The 16,803-nt window shown below is 39.4% G+C and overlaps 1 protein-coding gene across 1 annotated transcript in view; it reads right to left on the bottom strand.

Moving 5' to 3' along the window:
- Nucleotides 1-16,803, bottom strand: part of dpp6a (dipeptidyl-peptidase 6a) — a 194,349-nt gene that overhangs the window by 84,415 nt on the left and 93,131 nt on the right. The window contains exons 4-6 of the mRNA XM_034147785.1: nucleotides 16,668-16,762; nucleotides 13,843-13,917; nucleotides 12,313-12,365 (exon numbers count right to left, since the gene is read on the bottom strand). Of these exons, the coding sequence (XP_034003676.1) occupies nucleotides 12,313-12,365; nucleotides 13,843-13,917; nucleotides 16,668-16,762 (223 nt within the window). The remainder of the gene's footprint in view (nucleotides 1-12,312; nucleotides 12,366-13,842; nucleotides 13,918-16,667; nucleotides 16,763-16,803) is intronic.

Below are 16,803 nucleotides of genomic sequence, written 5' to 3'. Positions count from 1 at the left end.
TAACTAAGACTTAGTTTTTCACAATAGAAAATGCAGATATTATATAAAAAACTAAAGTTAAAATCTTGTTTTTAATGCCCCAAGAGCAATAACATCTTGTCACAAGCTTTTTGGAAGAAAAAGACTGACTCAAGAGACCTGTAGTTGACTAATTACAGGCCTCAATAAAGTTCTGCCATTGGTTGTGAAAAACAACGGTGGACATAGTGGAAAGTGAAATTGAGTGAGTGATATCTCTTTGTATCACTCCATAAATCAGAAAATACTGTCAACAGCCCTAAAATATCAATTTTCACCATGTTTTTAGGTATAAAATGTTATATAATTCAGGCTATGAATTATATATGACCAAACTCTTCTGTAAAAGCCTTCATAATATTGATAGGAATATAACTGGAAGGTTTGGTGTATGTAACTGCTGAGTGATTCTACAATTTAGGGTACATTCCATGTCCATTGATGTCCATTGATGATAATTATAATTATTCTAACTATTTTCTTCAAAAATATCATATTTTGCCTATTATTGGAAAGCATGTTATAATATCACACAAACATTATGTGCATCCTATGCTTTATTTAGCTTGAAATGTGTCATGATGTTCTTAAATTGTCAGTTTTTGCTATGTCCGTTTTTCAGTTGAGGGTGTCTTGGATTCAAAATAATGAATAAAAACCATTAAAGTAAATTTAAAAAATGATTCATTTATTTCAAAAGTCTAAATACTAAAGAATAATAACATATTTTTAATTGATTTCCCCCTTTAAATAATTTAAATATCTTAATATATGAATGTCCGCAAAAGTTCTGTCAACTATGTTACTAACAGAACTTCCCCCTTTAACTCAAAAATTGTTTGTCCCAATACCATGTCACCAGCATCACATGATGCCATGTTCCTCTTTGGCAGACATTTTGAACACACTGTGGTGATTGTCCTCTACATTTTTACAATATTTTATGTATAATAGCACATGGTCAATTAATATACTCATTGACAATCAACAATGTTACGTACATTGTTATGGTTTACAATTGTTTAATGATTTTAATTCAATTATATGTGCAAATGTGATGTTAACCTGTTCAAGAAAATGACATGTGGTCATCCAGGCAAGGCCTACCATTGAAATGATGGGTCAAAATAGGGAAATTGTCAACTAGGTTACCTGTCAACTGAGTTACCCAGTACTGTAATAACTGTAGTAACTTAGTTGACAGGTAACCTAGTTGACAATTTGTACGACATGTAGACGTCATTACACATCATTATCAATGGAATTTTGCACTTCTGCCTTGAAATTAACATAGTGCTGATGGTTAATAATGTGTCCAGTCAACTATGTTATTTGCGTCAAATGTTTGACTTTCATTGTCAACTATGTTGCACCTCATTTTTTCAAATTTAAAATATCTAAAATAGTGCTTCTGATATCCTTTATAGTATAATGTATATCTACACAGGTTGGAGTTTTACATGACATCTCTTAAAACTATCAAAATGACCTGTATGGTAGTTTTATAATACAAAATATCCCTAAACTTAATGACAGTGCTGAACATATCACATGAAAAAAACAAAACTTTAATACAATTATTTTTTAAACTTTAAAAAATCTTTGGATATATGGTAGAATAGACTCAAGAGCCTTTCAAATTTGATTTTACTTGAAGTGCAGGACTTAATCAAATGATTGTAATGACATCAAGTTTGTCCGTAACATAGTTGACAAACTGAGTAGTGAAAACATCCTTTCCCTTAAAATAAAAAAATATATAAAAATGTTTAAGCTTTGCAACTAGTGGATATGTTACACTGAGGAATATACTAACTTGAACCACTGATTGTTCTATCTATACATTTTATTTGGCATTAGTAAATAATTATGCACATTTACAGATATTTTACATGATATGAGTGATAACACGTGTTATAAGGGCTATTTCGCACAATAGGTGTGCCTTGAGATTTTTACTTGTCCTTTGGTGTGCCTTGGGCACAAAAAGTTTGGGAACCACTGCGGTAGAGAAATGTAAACGTTCACTATCCCCCACCCGCCTACTGTATGTTGCTTTTTGACATGTAAATGGGTAACTACCCCCCTCTGAGTGAATACCTGTTGTACCTGTCCGGGGCTAAGCCCATAGGACGATGCTCTGATGTCATCACCCTCGCACATTGGTCATATGTTTCCAAAAAACGATGTTAACACTTTCTCGTTCTTAATATATGCTATATTTAGGGTCGATATGTGTTGAATTTACTTTAAAATAGCAGATCACTGTGATTCACTTCTCCGCGGCTCCTCCGTGCAGAGAGGCCCCCCCCCCGTTGACAATTCACGAGCGTCTAACTCTCTCCCCCCTGTGAAGAGATATCACAGGGGGGGGGTTGGGACACACACATTCCGATGGCCAATTCGTTTTAAACAAAGAGTGGGGTGGGGGCTGGTGAACGGTATGGTCAATGTTTGTAAACACTGTGACATTTTGACTTTATTTGATCATTTCAGTTAAAAACTAACGTTCATATTTCATATTACGGGCCGTCTCCACGGCAGCGTTAAAAAAATCTTGGAGGTGGGCGTATCTGAAGCTTGGGGATTTTTTTGCGATCAACCAATCACATGAATCTCCCGCCCGCGACATACGAAGCCAAAAAGCCCGAAGTAAACTGGATATAAACTCCCCAAAACAGGCGAAAACCTACCACTGTCTCTGCCACCTCCCTCCATGCCTGGCTCCTCCGGTTTATATCCCGGTAGGTCTGGTCATAAAGCACCGGGTGATTGATTCGCTACCGCTAATTTCTCCTCCATTTTTTGGAATATGAGGAAATGATCTGCGGGATATCTCTCCCAGCATACACGCCGTTTGATTGGCTAGAGCTTGAACTGTCAGATTTGCGTACACGGGATTTGATTGGCTGACGCTTCCTCCTCAGCTTCAAAAGTTGAACATTGTTCAACTTTGGATCTTGAAAATCCTGAGAATCTCCGCTCGCCTGCCCACAATGCATTTCGGCGAAAGCGAAAAAAAGTGACGTCACCCCATTCAAAGTGAATGGGCAGAAGCGTTTCAAGATTTTTTAACGCTGCCGTGGAGACGGCCCGTTACTGTTTTGCCTGGCTGGACCTGTAATTTACAGGAAAGGAGTGCACGCTACTAAAGAGACACGCTACCATGGAAACCAAACAATGGTGTTGCTGTATTGAAGTCCGAGTGGAAACAGTCATATTTGGAGCGTTATGTTAGAATGAAACAGCGAGGTCGTGACTCACAAAAAAAAAGTGTTACTTCACTAACTGTAAGCTTGTCACTCAGAGTAACCTACAGTTAACTTAACTGTTGGAAAAGAAAGATCAGAGTTAGGAGTGTGAACACACAGCTGAGAGCTGCCGTTTCATTCTGACTGTTTAAAAAACGGTAACAACGGACTATTTTTCTTAGCGGATGCATGTAAATTTAAATCAATACATAGAACTATGTTTTAAATCAATAAAAATATTTTCTAAATCCATAAAAGCATTTTAATTAATATTGGGAGTCATGTCGTTACTTTGTTGAGAATGTGGCCATGTAATAAGCGGGATAATTTGCAGCGACTTGGTCATTATGGGGAAAAATAACACCCAGGGATCAAGATCCCTCCGCGACGCGGAGGGATCAAGATCCCTCCGCGACGCGGAGGGATCAGTAATTTTTAGTGAATTACTGAGTTTAGGCACGTTAATAACATTTTAATGAAGTTGAATACAGTATATTCATATTTGTCAGTGATTTCATGTCAATTCGGCGGACATAAACGATTAAATTTGGATTAAAAATCGAGAGCCGGCTGCTGTTCGTTACGGTAACCCAACTAGGACACTTGACACAGTGGCTTTTGGCAAAGCACACAAAGAAAACAAAAAAAACCGAGAGAGATGAGTTATTGTTATTACAACGTGACTTCACTATTATTTAACAACTATTTTTATTGGGTTCTTTTATTTGGGGTTAAGTACATTGTCAGAATAAGTGAGAAATGGATTTAACTTCTGTTAGACAGCTATCATACTGAATAAATATTTATGCAAAAATGTATGGCATTAATAATGTATATCTAATTACATTTAAAAATGTATGGCATTAATAATGTATATCTAATTACATTAACTGTGAATGTCTTTCATTTTATTTAAAATGAAATAAAATTACATAAAACATTTTCCATAAAAAAGTTGATTCAAGAACAAATCAGTACTTTTCTTATATGACTATTATTGCTAAATTTGAAAGGTCTTTACCAGCTTTGGAATTATATATATATATATATATAGCACTTTCTGCCATCCCATCTCTACTGACATATGGATCTTAACAAAGATCCGCTATACATTAGTACCAGATAATACTGTACACGGACATTTTAGTGAACCAGACCAGCTGTTTCCGCCGGGTCTTCGCTTCCCGGGCATCACGTTGTTTACAAGTGTGTTCAGATGCTAAATAAAAGTTTAGCTTGTACTTTTGATACCCCGCCTCTCGGCACCACAACATCCAGTTTACTATATTTCACATGAGCGATGTCGAACATTGAAAAGTCCTTATAAAATCTCTGTTATTAGATCAGTACTTTTCTTATATGACTATTATTGACTTGAACACTGAGAATGTATTTATTAACTTCAGACATTTGAAATATTTGAAATCAGATGAAAACAAACTGTAACGGAGCCTGCCGTGTTATCTATGATTACTATGCCTTACTGTACATTCATAATTTCAGCCGGAGGTAGGTGGTAGGCGTTGCGGAGGAGCAGATTGCGAGTGAGGTGCCTGTTCTAAACAAACTATTCCAGCTGTTATAAAGCATTAAATAAAAAGTAAGCAAGGAATACAGAATGTTTCGTTACGTAACTTTGTTGAGAATGTGGCCATGTACATGTACATAATACATGGGATCATTTGCAGCGACTTGGTCATTGTGGGGAAAAATAACACCCATCCTGATCGTTTCAATGAAGTTGAATACAGAATATTCATATTTGTCAGTGATTTCATGTCAATTCGGCGAACATAAACATCAATGATGATGATTAAATTAGGATTAAAAATCGGGAGAGCCGGCTCGTTCGTTTTTTCCGACTAAACAACATTATTAACAACAGAGAAGTTGATTTCACATGACTCCAGTGTGGAACCCCACTGCACCCCCTGGTGGATCAATGATCCATTGCAGCTGGCTTCACAATAATTAAATGTATTTATCATGGGGGCGGTATCAAGTCTGACTGGGGGCCGGCCGGCCATCACGGAACGTGCACGAACCGATCACGACCCTCGCATTTTAAACTGTCCAAAATAAGACGCTTCATCTGTAAACTAGTTATAAATATGTTTATTTTTTACTGTCGGCCGGGTCACTCATTACTGGATCAGCTGCTGCATGAGAGAGGAAAAAGAGAGGACAGGCTCCATGTATTTTATTATTATATATAGTCGTTATTCATTTGTTTTAAAGCTTAAAGGTGGGGTAGGTAAGTTTGAGAAACCGGCTCGAGATACACTTTTTGTTATATTCCATGGAATGCTCTTAACATCCCGATAGCAATAAATATCTTAAGTGCTTTGACAAAAAATCCATACAAAAATGTCATCTGTGGAAGCCGTAGTACTGTAAAAAGTAAGACCAATCATTTTAGCCGGCCCGGCTAAAATAACTGGATGGCCTACCTGCCTGTCAGCCTTCCATCGGGGCACAAACTTATCTCGTGCCCTCATTGGTCATGTGCGCGTTCGTGTGTGTTGGAGGAGGGGCTCTGTAAGGAAGTGGCAGATTTTTTCCGGCTGTGTATTTTCAAATTCTAGCGATCTCGAGCTGGTTTCTCCAAAATTACCTACCCCACCTTTAACCTCTTAAGCCCTGAGCCTGTTTTTCAGGTCTCAGGCTCGAAAATGACATTCCCAGAACAAATGACCATATCTTCCCTTCTAAAAGGGTTAAATTAATAATCTTTATTCTCAAAGTAATGATAAACCTGTGAGTTGGATGTAGAAAAGTCAGAATCAATATAGATGTTTTTTATTTTAAAGAAAATTCAGATTTTACAAAAAATATGTTTTACTTATAGTGAAAACTACCCTTGGATGATGGGTTAGTAGACTAAAAGCTTTAGGAATCCAAAGTACAACATATAATAAGTACCCTGTATCAAGATTGATGCAAAACAAGTGACATTTGACCTTTTTAGAGAGATTTAGCCAAAAACCACTTCTGGGGTCATTTGGGTGGATTTGACCTATCTCTGGCCCCCCTTGGTCGATTTTGATGAATGAAATCTCTTTATAACCGCTAGAGCCAATTGGATCGAGGGAAAGTTATATACACACCAAAACGTTAACAAATAAGGAGTGAGAGTGACGCGTTACCAAAACCGGAAGCTGCATACACTCTGGTGGCTACCATTAGCAGCTAACTTTTCCGCTTCGATTTTTACATAAAAATGGAATTATGGATTATAAATACTTTTTTCAAAGGCACAGGTACATTATCAACCTATGGATCAACAGTTGTAGCATTTTTTTTTTTCGTTTTAATGCCAACTGAACACGTCTTTTGACCTAATTGACAGCTACGGTGAGACGATCTGCCGTAAATGCTCCATAAAGGTACGTGTTGTGATGTCTGTGTTTGCTTCCCCTGTCGTAAATTTGGATCGCTCAGTGATGATACTATAGAGTGGCGAAGTCACGCCCATCTACTTCCGCCCCATGGGACCTTATTTTGGAAAAATTATGTATTGAAGTCAATGGAGAGAGAAAACTTATCTTTCGATCCCGTTTGAATTGTGCCATGAATTACACATATGATGTTTGTCAATCTTAAAAAATCATTTCCATGTCAAAAAAGTCACAGTTTGTCGTAAAACTGTTGAAATATAAGACTATGAAAAATACGCAATTCGAAAGACTACAAATCCCAGAGTCGCGTAAGTGATGTCATAATTGTTTTCCTCCACTAAGAGATAGCTAAGATCAGCGCCATATAGATAGAATCTATCTATATGGCGCTGGCTAAGATAAGACAACTTTAACAAGATGCCTGTGTGCTTAGTACCAGGTTGTTCATACCAGCAATGGGTCTTGCTCGTTCTTTCGCTTCCCGTCTGATGAAAGGACTAGGAGTGTCTGGATCAAGCTAGCTAGTAGCTAGCACGTTAGTTAGCATTACAGCCTTGTCATTTGTATTAGCCTTAACATGAAGTATCATTAAGTAACCCAAAATGTTAAACAGTAAGAGTAGTAGTCATATTTCGTGAACCCTTTGAAGAGTACTGTCACAGTGGTGTGATCATTCTATAATACACAATTTAAGCCCGGGGGAGAAATGCTAACGCTAGCGCTAGCGATCTTCTCTACTTCATGCTATCTGCACAAATGGTTGACATTAAACATTAAAAAGACCAGGCAGTTCAGAGAGAATCAAAGGAAGGCAGGCAGGGTAGTCAATCGTTTTGTTGACAAGACAGTAGTGACGGCCATCTTGGTGACGTGTGTTGTTCTGTGAGACCAGAGATGTAGTTCATTGAGCATTTCACACAAACAAATGTGTTACTTCACAGTTTTACGACACATTTTTTTTGTTTTGACTTGCAAAATTATCTTTTAAATTGACAAACATCATATGTGTAATTCGTGGCACAATTCAAACGGGATCGAAAGATAATCTTTCTCTCTCCATTGACTTCAATACATAATTTTTCCGAAATAAGGTCCCATGGAGGTCCACCGGAAGGGGAGGGACTTCGCCACTCTATACCTAAATAATCTGTGGAGTCTCAGCTTTAATCGGCTATATTGTATGTGCAGCTACGATAAGTAATAAGGGTATCTTTATCTTGAATTGTGTGCCGCAGTGCGTTAGATTTTTTTCGCTCAGGGGTCATTTAGACGCTTCTTATGAGACTTGTGTTTTGTTTTGGTAAAAATGGTTCATATCTTCAGTTAGCTGAGATTCTTCCCGTTAATCTGGTGCTACACATTAATAGTTTCATAAATGTTAAGAAGCCCTGAGACATTGTCTCGAAAAAAAAAAACGGTGGGAGGGGACCGTCGTGCTTAAGAGGTTAATAAATAACAAAGAAGACCTTTGACCGGCACTTTTATAATTTTGTCCGGAAGATTTAAACTTTTACACACGTTGACCGGCGAAAAACTCTGCCCGGTTCCCTCGGTCCCCACCACGGTGAATAAACAGAAGCGCAACCATGACAACCATGCTTCTTCGCTGCTTTTTCTGGAGGAAGTTACAGCGCCACGTACAGGCTCGGCATATGTACTGCAGCTTTTTCCAGTGGTTGGAGCTAAACAGAGCTGTCTCGTGTGAACAGACACTATCCGGTGTATATTTCGTGTGGACGGAAGCTTTTTTGCGATTGCGTTAATCCTATGCGTTTTGCCGTATGCGTTCCCGTGGGGCACCAGCCTTAGTGAAGTAACACTTTTTTTTTGTGAGTCACGACCTGGCTGTATCATTATTATAACAGTTCTGTTTCATATGAGTGTTGAGAGCTGTACCCATAAATCTCTTAATTTTGCCCTCAAAGTGCACCAGATTGATGCATTTAACTTCAATTTAAAGAAAAACATCTTCTGTTGTAACAACAATAACATTATAAATAGTAACATAGCTGAACATGGTATTGCACATTTAGCTTTGAGTGTTACTGACCTGAGATTTTTATTACATGAATTAAGGTGACTGAGGCTTTTTAACATAGACTTTTCAGTGTCCCACATTTTGCACAGAACTGTCCCACATTAGGAAATGCAGATTGTCTGAGACAACTTGGCACTAAGAGTACTGATATGTCTACATTTCTTTTATGAGTGTAATATCTGCATTTTCTCTTTTGGTTTGATTAGGACACATCCTGGGGATTGTGTTTACAAACATTGACCATACCGTTCACCAGCCCCCATCCCCCTATGTTGCCTACTGTATGTTGATTTTTGACTTTGTTTAGAGCAGTGAATTATCTTCCTCTCTGCAGCAGAGAGCTAAGCGCTGTCAGACCGGACCTAACCCTACATGTAACCCTGAAAAGTATTATCATCTGAAATTAATCATTATGTTATTAGTATTAAATACATATAAGTATTTTTACAACTTGTATTTAGAAATACTCTGTTGTAATTATTGATGCATACATGTGTTCATCCATTCAATGTGGCATCTGCTATAATGGGGTTAATGTATGATATTACTTAATAATACAATACATTATATAATATATGATATGATAATTACATTTTAATTGTATTCATTTCTTATTTCATAGTTTCTCATTATTTTTATTTTTATCGCTGATCTTATTTTTGTGTGAATCTGTGCTGTCCTGCTTTTCACTCTAACCCTGTTGCTGTTTGAACTACTGAATTTCCCCACGGGGATTAATAAAGGTCCATCTTATCTTATCTTATCTTAATGTATAAGTTGATTTACTTCGATCTACTGTACTGTGTAAAAACACCACAACAATATTACAAAAAAATATACTGCATAAAGCAAACTATTGTAAAGGTAAAAGTATGAGCATAAAAATAAAGAAGTGTAAACATTTACATTATTATGATAATTTAATATAAAGACTATATATTATTGAATTACAATTAAGATAATAAGATTAGATATACTTTATTTGATCTAAAATATTGATGTTTTTTCGTTATAGCAGCCTGTGAAAACCATAACAAATAAGTGATTAAATGCTACAGTATTCAGCAACACAACTGCAGAGCTGCAACATTGCAAACAGACTAAGGCTGCAGTCGAATAGTCCATTTAGCTTAGGAACCTTCCTAACGGAGTGAAATGACCCGGAAGTCCCTCAGTGGCAGCCATGATAAGTGCCGTTCGAATTCTCTAGATGATAGGAAAGGAGGTTTCAAACTTCCTTTATAACCTCCTTTAGCTTAGGGACCACTGGACCTCCCTCGCCGAAAGGAGAGGAGAAAATGCTGCCCCACAATGCCTTGCAGCCGCAGCATTTGCTGTCACACAACAGTCGGCCGTTCACGGAAACAACCGATTATGACCGAGAAATTATATCATGAAAGTTACGGTGCTTATTAAGCTTTTTAAAACGTATGTGGTAACTTGCCAAAGTGCTTTGTTTTGAACTTTCATCAGTATTATAATCAAAAAGAGAAATATGAACGTTAGTTTTTACTGAAATGATCAAATAAAGTCAACATTTCACAGTCTTTACTGAGCTGTGTGGGGTTTGTTCAACTTTTAAAAAGATGTTTGAATGGTGATATACACAGTGATAGATGTTAAGGACTAACGTTTATAATAAATACATTTGTATTGCTTTTAAGATCTTTTCATAGTTCATACAATCATACGTATTGGGATCATTTGTATTAATGTGGACCGGAGGGAGAGGGTGACGAGCATAAGTTTCACTTTCCTTTTTTATTTCAATTCCAACTTTGGTCATGAAGAATATGTTTCTCTGTTGTCCACGTTCATAAAGCATAAAACAACAGCATCAGAGCGCGGTGCAGAGTCTCTAGATGAGTTTACAGTAGTCCCTCGCTCTTATTATACATCCATGTTGTAGTCCGCTGTATAGAAAACTGTAGTTTCCATAGTTTTCCCACAGCAGCAGACGCACATTTATGACGTCCGCTGGCGCATCACAAACACGTCGGATAGTGAAAGTGCAGTCGGATTCTCTAAAGTACCGCAGTCTCTTCTCCTAAATCCTTTTGAATTCTCCTATCGACTATCCCTTAACCCCATGACGTTTCACTCAGAGGTCAAGGAATAGACGATAGGGTTAGAACTTAGGAGCTGATTTTTGGATTCTTGGAGTTCTACAACACCAAGTTGTCTGTGTGTATTTGTGAATGAAGCGCCATCTCATGGTTAAATCCTGTAATTGAACAAATGGGGAAATTTGGCAACGCCCTCTAGCAATTTGGCAACGCCCCCAGCCACTGGGATCCGCTGGGTTTTTGGTTGGGACACACCCATTGGAGTCCTATCTGGAGTGCTACATCTGAACACACAGTGGGTGTTTCTCAATCGCGAGTACGCTTGCTTGGTAGCACATGTCTGCCGAGCATCTTGCTTCAGAAGCGAGTCAAGAATACTTCCTGGCATTCGGAAAACGAAGTGTGGAACACGCTAGCAAGTGTGCAGGTGTGCGTCATATGAGAGGCCCCGTCTTACATCTTCCGCCACAGATTTGGGGAAATTGGTCCGTGCGCAAAGCATTGTGGGGATTTTAAGACCGCGGAGTCTACTCATGTGCAGCCTTGATATTTCTCCAAACGGAGTACGCCGGGCTCGGTAGATTTCCAAGTATGCTGGAGATTGGAACAGTACTTCGGCGGCACTCGATGACGTAGTATGCTTGAAATAGTGGCTCTGAAGCAGCTTTACTCGTGATTGAGAAACACTCACAAACTGTCTACTCTCAGGACTGCTGCAGGAGAAAAACAAGTGTAGCTCATTTAAGAACAAAGGCTTAAGTGTATCCATAAATACAAGTGCTCTAAAACAGTGTCACTGCACCTTATTGAGAAAAGTGCTGTGCAATGCAGGCTGCAGAATTAGAGGTGCAACTGCCTCTTTGGCCGTTTCTCAATGTCGAGTATACCTGCTGCAGAGCCACTATTTCAAGTATACTACGTCATCGAGTGGCGCCGAATGCTGGGCATTTAACATGCATTTAAACAGTCCTTCGGCGCCACTCGATGACGTAGTATACTTGAAATAGTGGCTCTGCAGCAGGTTTACTCGACATTGAGAAACGGCCCCTGTCTGGATTTGAGGATGAATGAGGCTTATCAGGTAAGATGTATTTTGGCCCATTACCACTAGGTGGCAGCACACATAGAATTGAGCACTGCTGACAGTGCTGTAACATTGCGACCTTGTGTGGATGTTTTTAAAAATGTAAATAAGTGAGATGTACACTAACTTGAAGAATATACCACAATATGTATTGGCTACTGATCAATACTGGTAACTAAAGTGCATATACAAGATATGGCTTTAACACATTTTAATAAAGATCATAGCGGTTCAGTAGCATCAAAGAGTGTTTCTTCTTGATCTGGCACTTTAGATGTTCAGATGAAGGATCTGTGGATGTCAAACCTGGTTGCCTATTGAGGTCAAAGATGACCAATAACCCGTTCTCTTGACAGATTGGTGGATAATTGAAAGTGAACTGAATTGAACAGAAGAAGTAAAAGTAGTAGAAGCAGTACGATATAAATGGAACAATGAGGCTCTCTTGGCTACTTACGGGGTATCCAGACTGCAGATGATGTAGAAGGCTGTGTAAGAATGCTGGTACACCTGTAGGAATAGGCAGCAGGAGAGAAACATAAATAAAAAACATTTCAGATCCTAACATGAAACAGGTTGCAGTTTGATCTTGACATCTTAATTGAAACAGTTTTGTTTGTTATTTAGAAAAATCAGTTATGATGCCACTGTCTAGAAAAGACTTACAAATGAGTTGAATTCATTATTTTTAAATGAATGTAAAAAAGGAAAGATTAAGGAAAGACATACAAGGAAATATTAAGCCCTTTCATAAAATCTATAGTCAGCACAATACTGCTGTCATACTTTTATTTGCTCTATATCAGAGTACAGGTTAAATTCGAAAGAGTAACTAACTACCCTCTTCAAAAAGTACCTCCAATGGTTTAACATCTCACCTTGCTGCACTGATGGACAGTTCAACAATTTATTTCAGCTTCTGGTAATTACTCTTTAAGTTCTATCAACATATTTCTCTCTCTTCTATTTAATTGGGAGCTGATACAGATTATCCTCATCCACATACCTCTTACACAAATGTGATACCCACTATAAGCTAGAAATATATCTAACACTGACATCTGGTCTTTGAAAACTATGAACATTTTTGGTCAGATATTTGTGATGTGTTTTTCTTAGCATTTTACAAATAGTTCATCATGTGTATGCTACACTTGTGTGCATTAAGTCACTGCTAAATATAGACATATTTACATTCCAACAGGATAGCTTGTTTGTGTGTTATCATGAAAACACAGTTTATTATCAACCAAGTGATCCATATAAAATGTTATAGAGATGAGCAGTGCATGAAGGTGCTACAGTATCGCTGGAATGACTGTCATCTATCAAGGTGATGGAGGTTTGAATAGAATAATAAATGCAAAAACATACAGCGCAACAGACAAGGCATCTGTAGTGTGTCGATATATTTTCCATTCATCTCCGGCAATAATAAAAGGTTATATCTCTCCCAGTATCTTTTACACACTAACAATAGGCACAAACTCTCTTCAGTGACTAGGTGGTGAGGCAAAATGAAGTAGACACACAGACATCAGCTTGCAAAATGATTCAATATATCTGATCCACCTATATTAGGAGCTGACATGCTTTTCTGTATATCAAAATGCTAGCGGAGCTGATGAAGTCAAAGAATACTTTATTCGCAATTGAACAGAAATGATAAATCCCTAGCCAATACTTTGTTTTCTTCCTGTCGATCTCATCTCCCACCCTGCAAGCCTGTTTCAGCATCGGGGGGGTTGTTTATGTTTCTGCCTGCCTCACTACAGTTCCACACGGCTGTGCTGGCCCATGCTGCCATCAGTGACAGGCAGCGGTGTGCAACAGGCCTTCACAGCCCGCAATGATTACTTTCTCTTCCCTCCCCCCCCTGCCCATGTTGCTTTACGAGCAAACACCCCACCCTCCCAGTGGAGGCAGCTGACATATTTGGCTGTCAGTTTGTTAATTCAAAAAACAAGCAAACAAATGAGAAGCTCACCGGTGCAACGTTGTAGGCCAGCAGCACATGCTTCAAATCAGGAGACACCTCATACTTGCTGGCTTTGTACATTTCCTAAGGAAGCAAAGGCAGATGTAAGAGGAGAAAAAAAGACAGAGGGATGAAACATTGAACCATGCGTGGTATTTTTTCATTAAACTAGTCCTTAAATGACTGCATTTGATGGATTGCACATATTTTGAAACAAATGGAAGATGCATTAATCTTTGCACTGGGGCTTGGGGATTTGATAGCAGACATAATGTTGTGTGTCCTCATCCAAGCCTGCCGCAGCACAGACACTATATCTCGATCTCGATGTTACCCCCACATAACGATGCCCTTATTTTAACTATGTTGTTCACATTTTGCAGCAATAATGGATAATTTTAAGATTAGATTAGATTAGATTCAACTTTATTGTCATGGTGCAAAGTACAAGTACAAGCCAATGAAATGCAGTTAGTATCCAACCAGAAATGCAAGATGTGCTAAATATAAATAAAAACAAGGTGCATATTATAAAAACTGACAATACAGGGAGCATTGAATGAGCAAAACAAATTTACAATATACCGATGTAAGTATTGACAGATAGAGTGCAAGTGCAGATTTTATGTATAAATAGTAATATTATTAAAAAAAATGTACAGTAACATGATTGTGCAAATAACATGTCCATTTAGTGCGTATAATCAGTGCAGTTGAGTGCAGGTGAGTGCAATGATGCTAGAGAGTAAGGGAGAGGAGTTCAGCAGAGTCACAGCCTCGGGGAAGAAGCTCTTCCTGTGGTACGGGAACGGAGGCTCCTGTAACGCCTGCCAGATGGAATGAGGGTGAACAGTCTGTTGTTGGGGTGGGAGGCATCCTTGACGATGTTCCTGGATTTGTCCAGACAGCGTTTGAGGAAAATGTTCCTAATGGTGGGTAACTGGGTGCCGGTGATCCGTTGGGCAGTTTTCCCTAGCTGTTGGAGTGATTTCTGGTCTGAGGCGGAGCAGTTGCCGTACCACACTATGATGCAGTTAGTGAGAATGCTCTCGATGGTACAACGGTAGAAGTCCACCAGGATCCTGGGACCAAGGTGGGCTTTCTTAAGGCCCCTAGAAAGTAGAGACGCTGCTGCGCCTTTTTGACCAGGATGGAGGAGTTCAGAGACCAAGTGAGGTCATCGGAGATGTGAATGCCAAGGAACTTGAAGCTCGACACACGTTCCACTGCAACTCCGTTGATGGAGATGGGGGTGTGTACATGGCTCCTGTCCCGCCTGAAGTCCACGATGATCTCTTTGGTCTTCTTGGTGTTGAAAGCCAGGTTGTTGTCAGCACACCACGTGGCCAGGTGCTGTACCTCATCCCTGTAGGCCGTTTCGTCGTCACCTCTGATCAGGCCAACCAATCGTGGTGTCATCTGCAAACTTTATTATGGTGTTAGAATCATAAACAGCAGCGCAGTCATGGGTGAACAGGGAGTACAGGAGAGGGCTCAACACGCAGCCCTGTGGCACGCCGGTGTTCAAGGTAGTAGTGGAGGAGGAGAGGTTGTCTAACTTCACAGACAGGAAGTCCAGGATCCAGTTACAGAGCGATGTATTGATACCAAGCTGGCGAAGCTTGGAGATCAGCGTGGAGGGGATCACAGTGTTGAATGCTGAACTGAAATCTATGAACAACATTCTGACGTAAGATTTGGGGCTATCCAGGTGGGTCAGGGCAGAGTGGAGTGGCGTGGAGATGTTGAACTATTGCAGCGGTAGGCAAACTGGTATGGGTCCAGTGTAGCAGGCAGACAGGATTTCAGGTACGAGAGAACCAGTCTCTCGAAGCACTTAGCGATGATGGGGGTGAGTTAGACGGTGGAAGCAGGGAGAGGCATACACGTGCCTTGATCCCTGCCGAGTCGACGCACAACTGTTGATTGGTGTCAGTGCCAAAAAACTTTTTAGGAGCAATGCGCTCATGGTATAGATGTGGCGCATACATCTTAATTCCTACTCTTTTCCCTCACCCTATCCTAAGGGAGTGCATGTACGTAGACACGTTGTGCTTCTCCACCTCTGTTCCCTACTTCTTACTTACTACCCTTTTCCCTCAACCTATCCTAAGGGAGTGCATGTACGTAGACACGTTGTGCCTCTCCACCTCTGTTCCTTACTTTCTCTCATCATACTACTTCCCTGATGGCTCCCACAGGATTGTTGCCATCCTCGTGGATTCATCTACTTATTATAGACACATGCACTTCCAAACATTCGGTCTACCTACGCTGAAAAATGTATTATCTCTTCGATTTACACACGGCATCTATTGCACGTCTGTCCGTCCTGGGAGAGGGATCCCTCCTCTGTTGCTGTCCCTGAGGTTTCTCCCATTTTCCCCTTTAAACTGTGGGTTTTTCTCTGGAAGTTTTTCCTTGTACGATGTGAGGGTCTAAGGACAGAGGGTGTCGTATTGTCATACTGATATTCTGTACAAACTGTGAAGTCCACTGAGACAAATGTAACATTTGTGATATTGGGCTATATAAATAAACATTGATTGATTGATTGATTGAGTGCAACAGGACGGAAGTCATTAATAGCCGTAGCGGTTGAGAGCTTCGGCACTGGCACGATGGTGGCGGTCTTGAAGATGGTGGGAACAACTGCTTGGGCCAGAGACAGGTTGAATCATTTGATTAAGCTGTGCAATAAAAAGAGCTTTAGGTGCTTTGATTGGCTGAGATATAAAAAGAACATTAATTTAGTTAATCAACAGCCATAGTTAGTTATTCAGCCCTTTCTGTATGAGAAAATAAAGAGGGGGAAAAGATGGCAAAATACTTACAAATTTCTTTTTATGCACCAAGATGGTCTTTTCATCAGTGTCGACATTGAACTTAATAACATCGCCATCACGATTACGATATATAAGCTCACAACCTGCAAGGAGAGAGAGAGAGAGAAAAAAATAAACCTTGATT

Source organism: Trematomus bernacchii, unplaced genomic scaffold (genome assembly GCF_902827165.1).
Source record: "Trematomus bernacchii unplaced genomic scaffold, fTreBer1.1, whole genome shotgun sequence".
Lineage (NCBI taxonomy): Eukaryota > Metazoa > Chordata > Actinopteri > Perciformes > Nototheniidae > Trematomus > Trematomus bernacchii.
The sequence above is the reverse complement of the archived record's forward strand: the minus strand, read 5'-3'. Positions and strand labels throughout refer to the sequence as shown.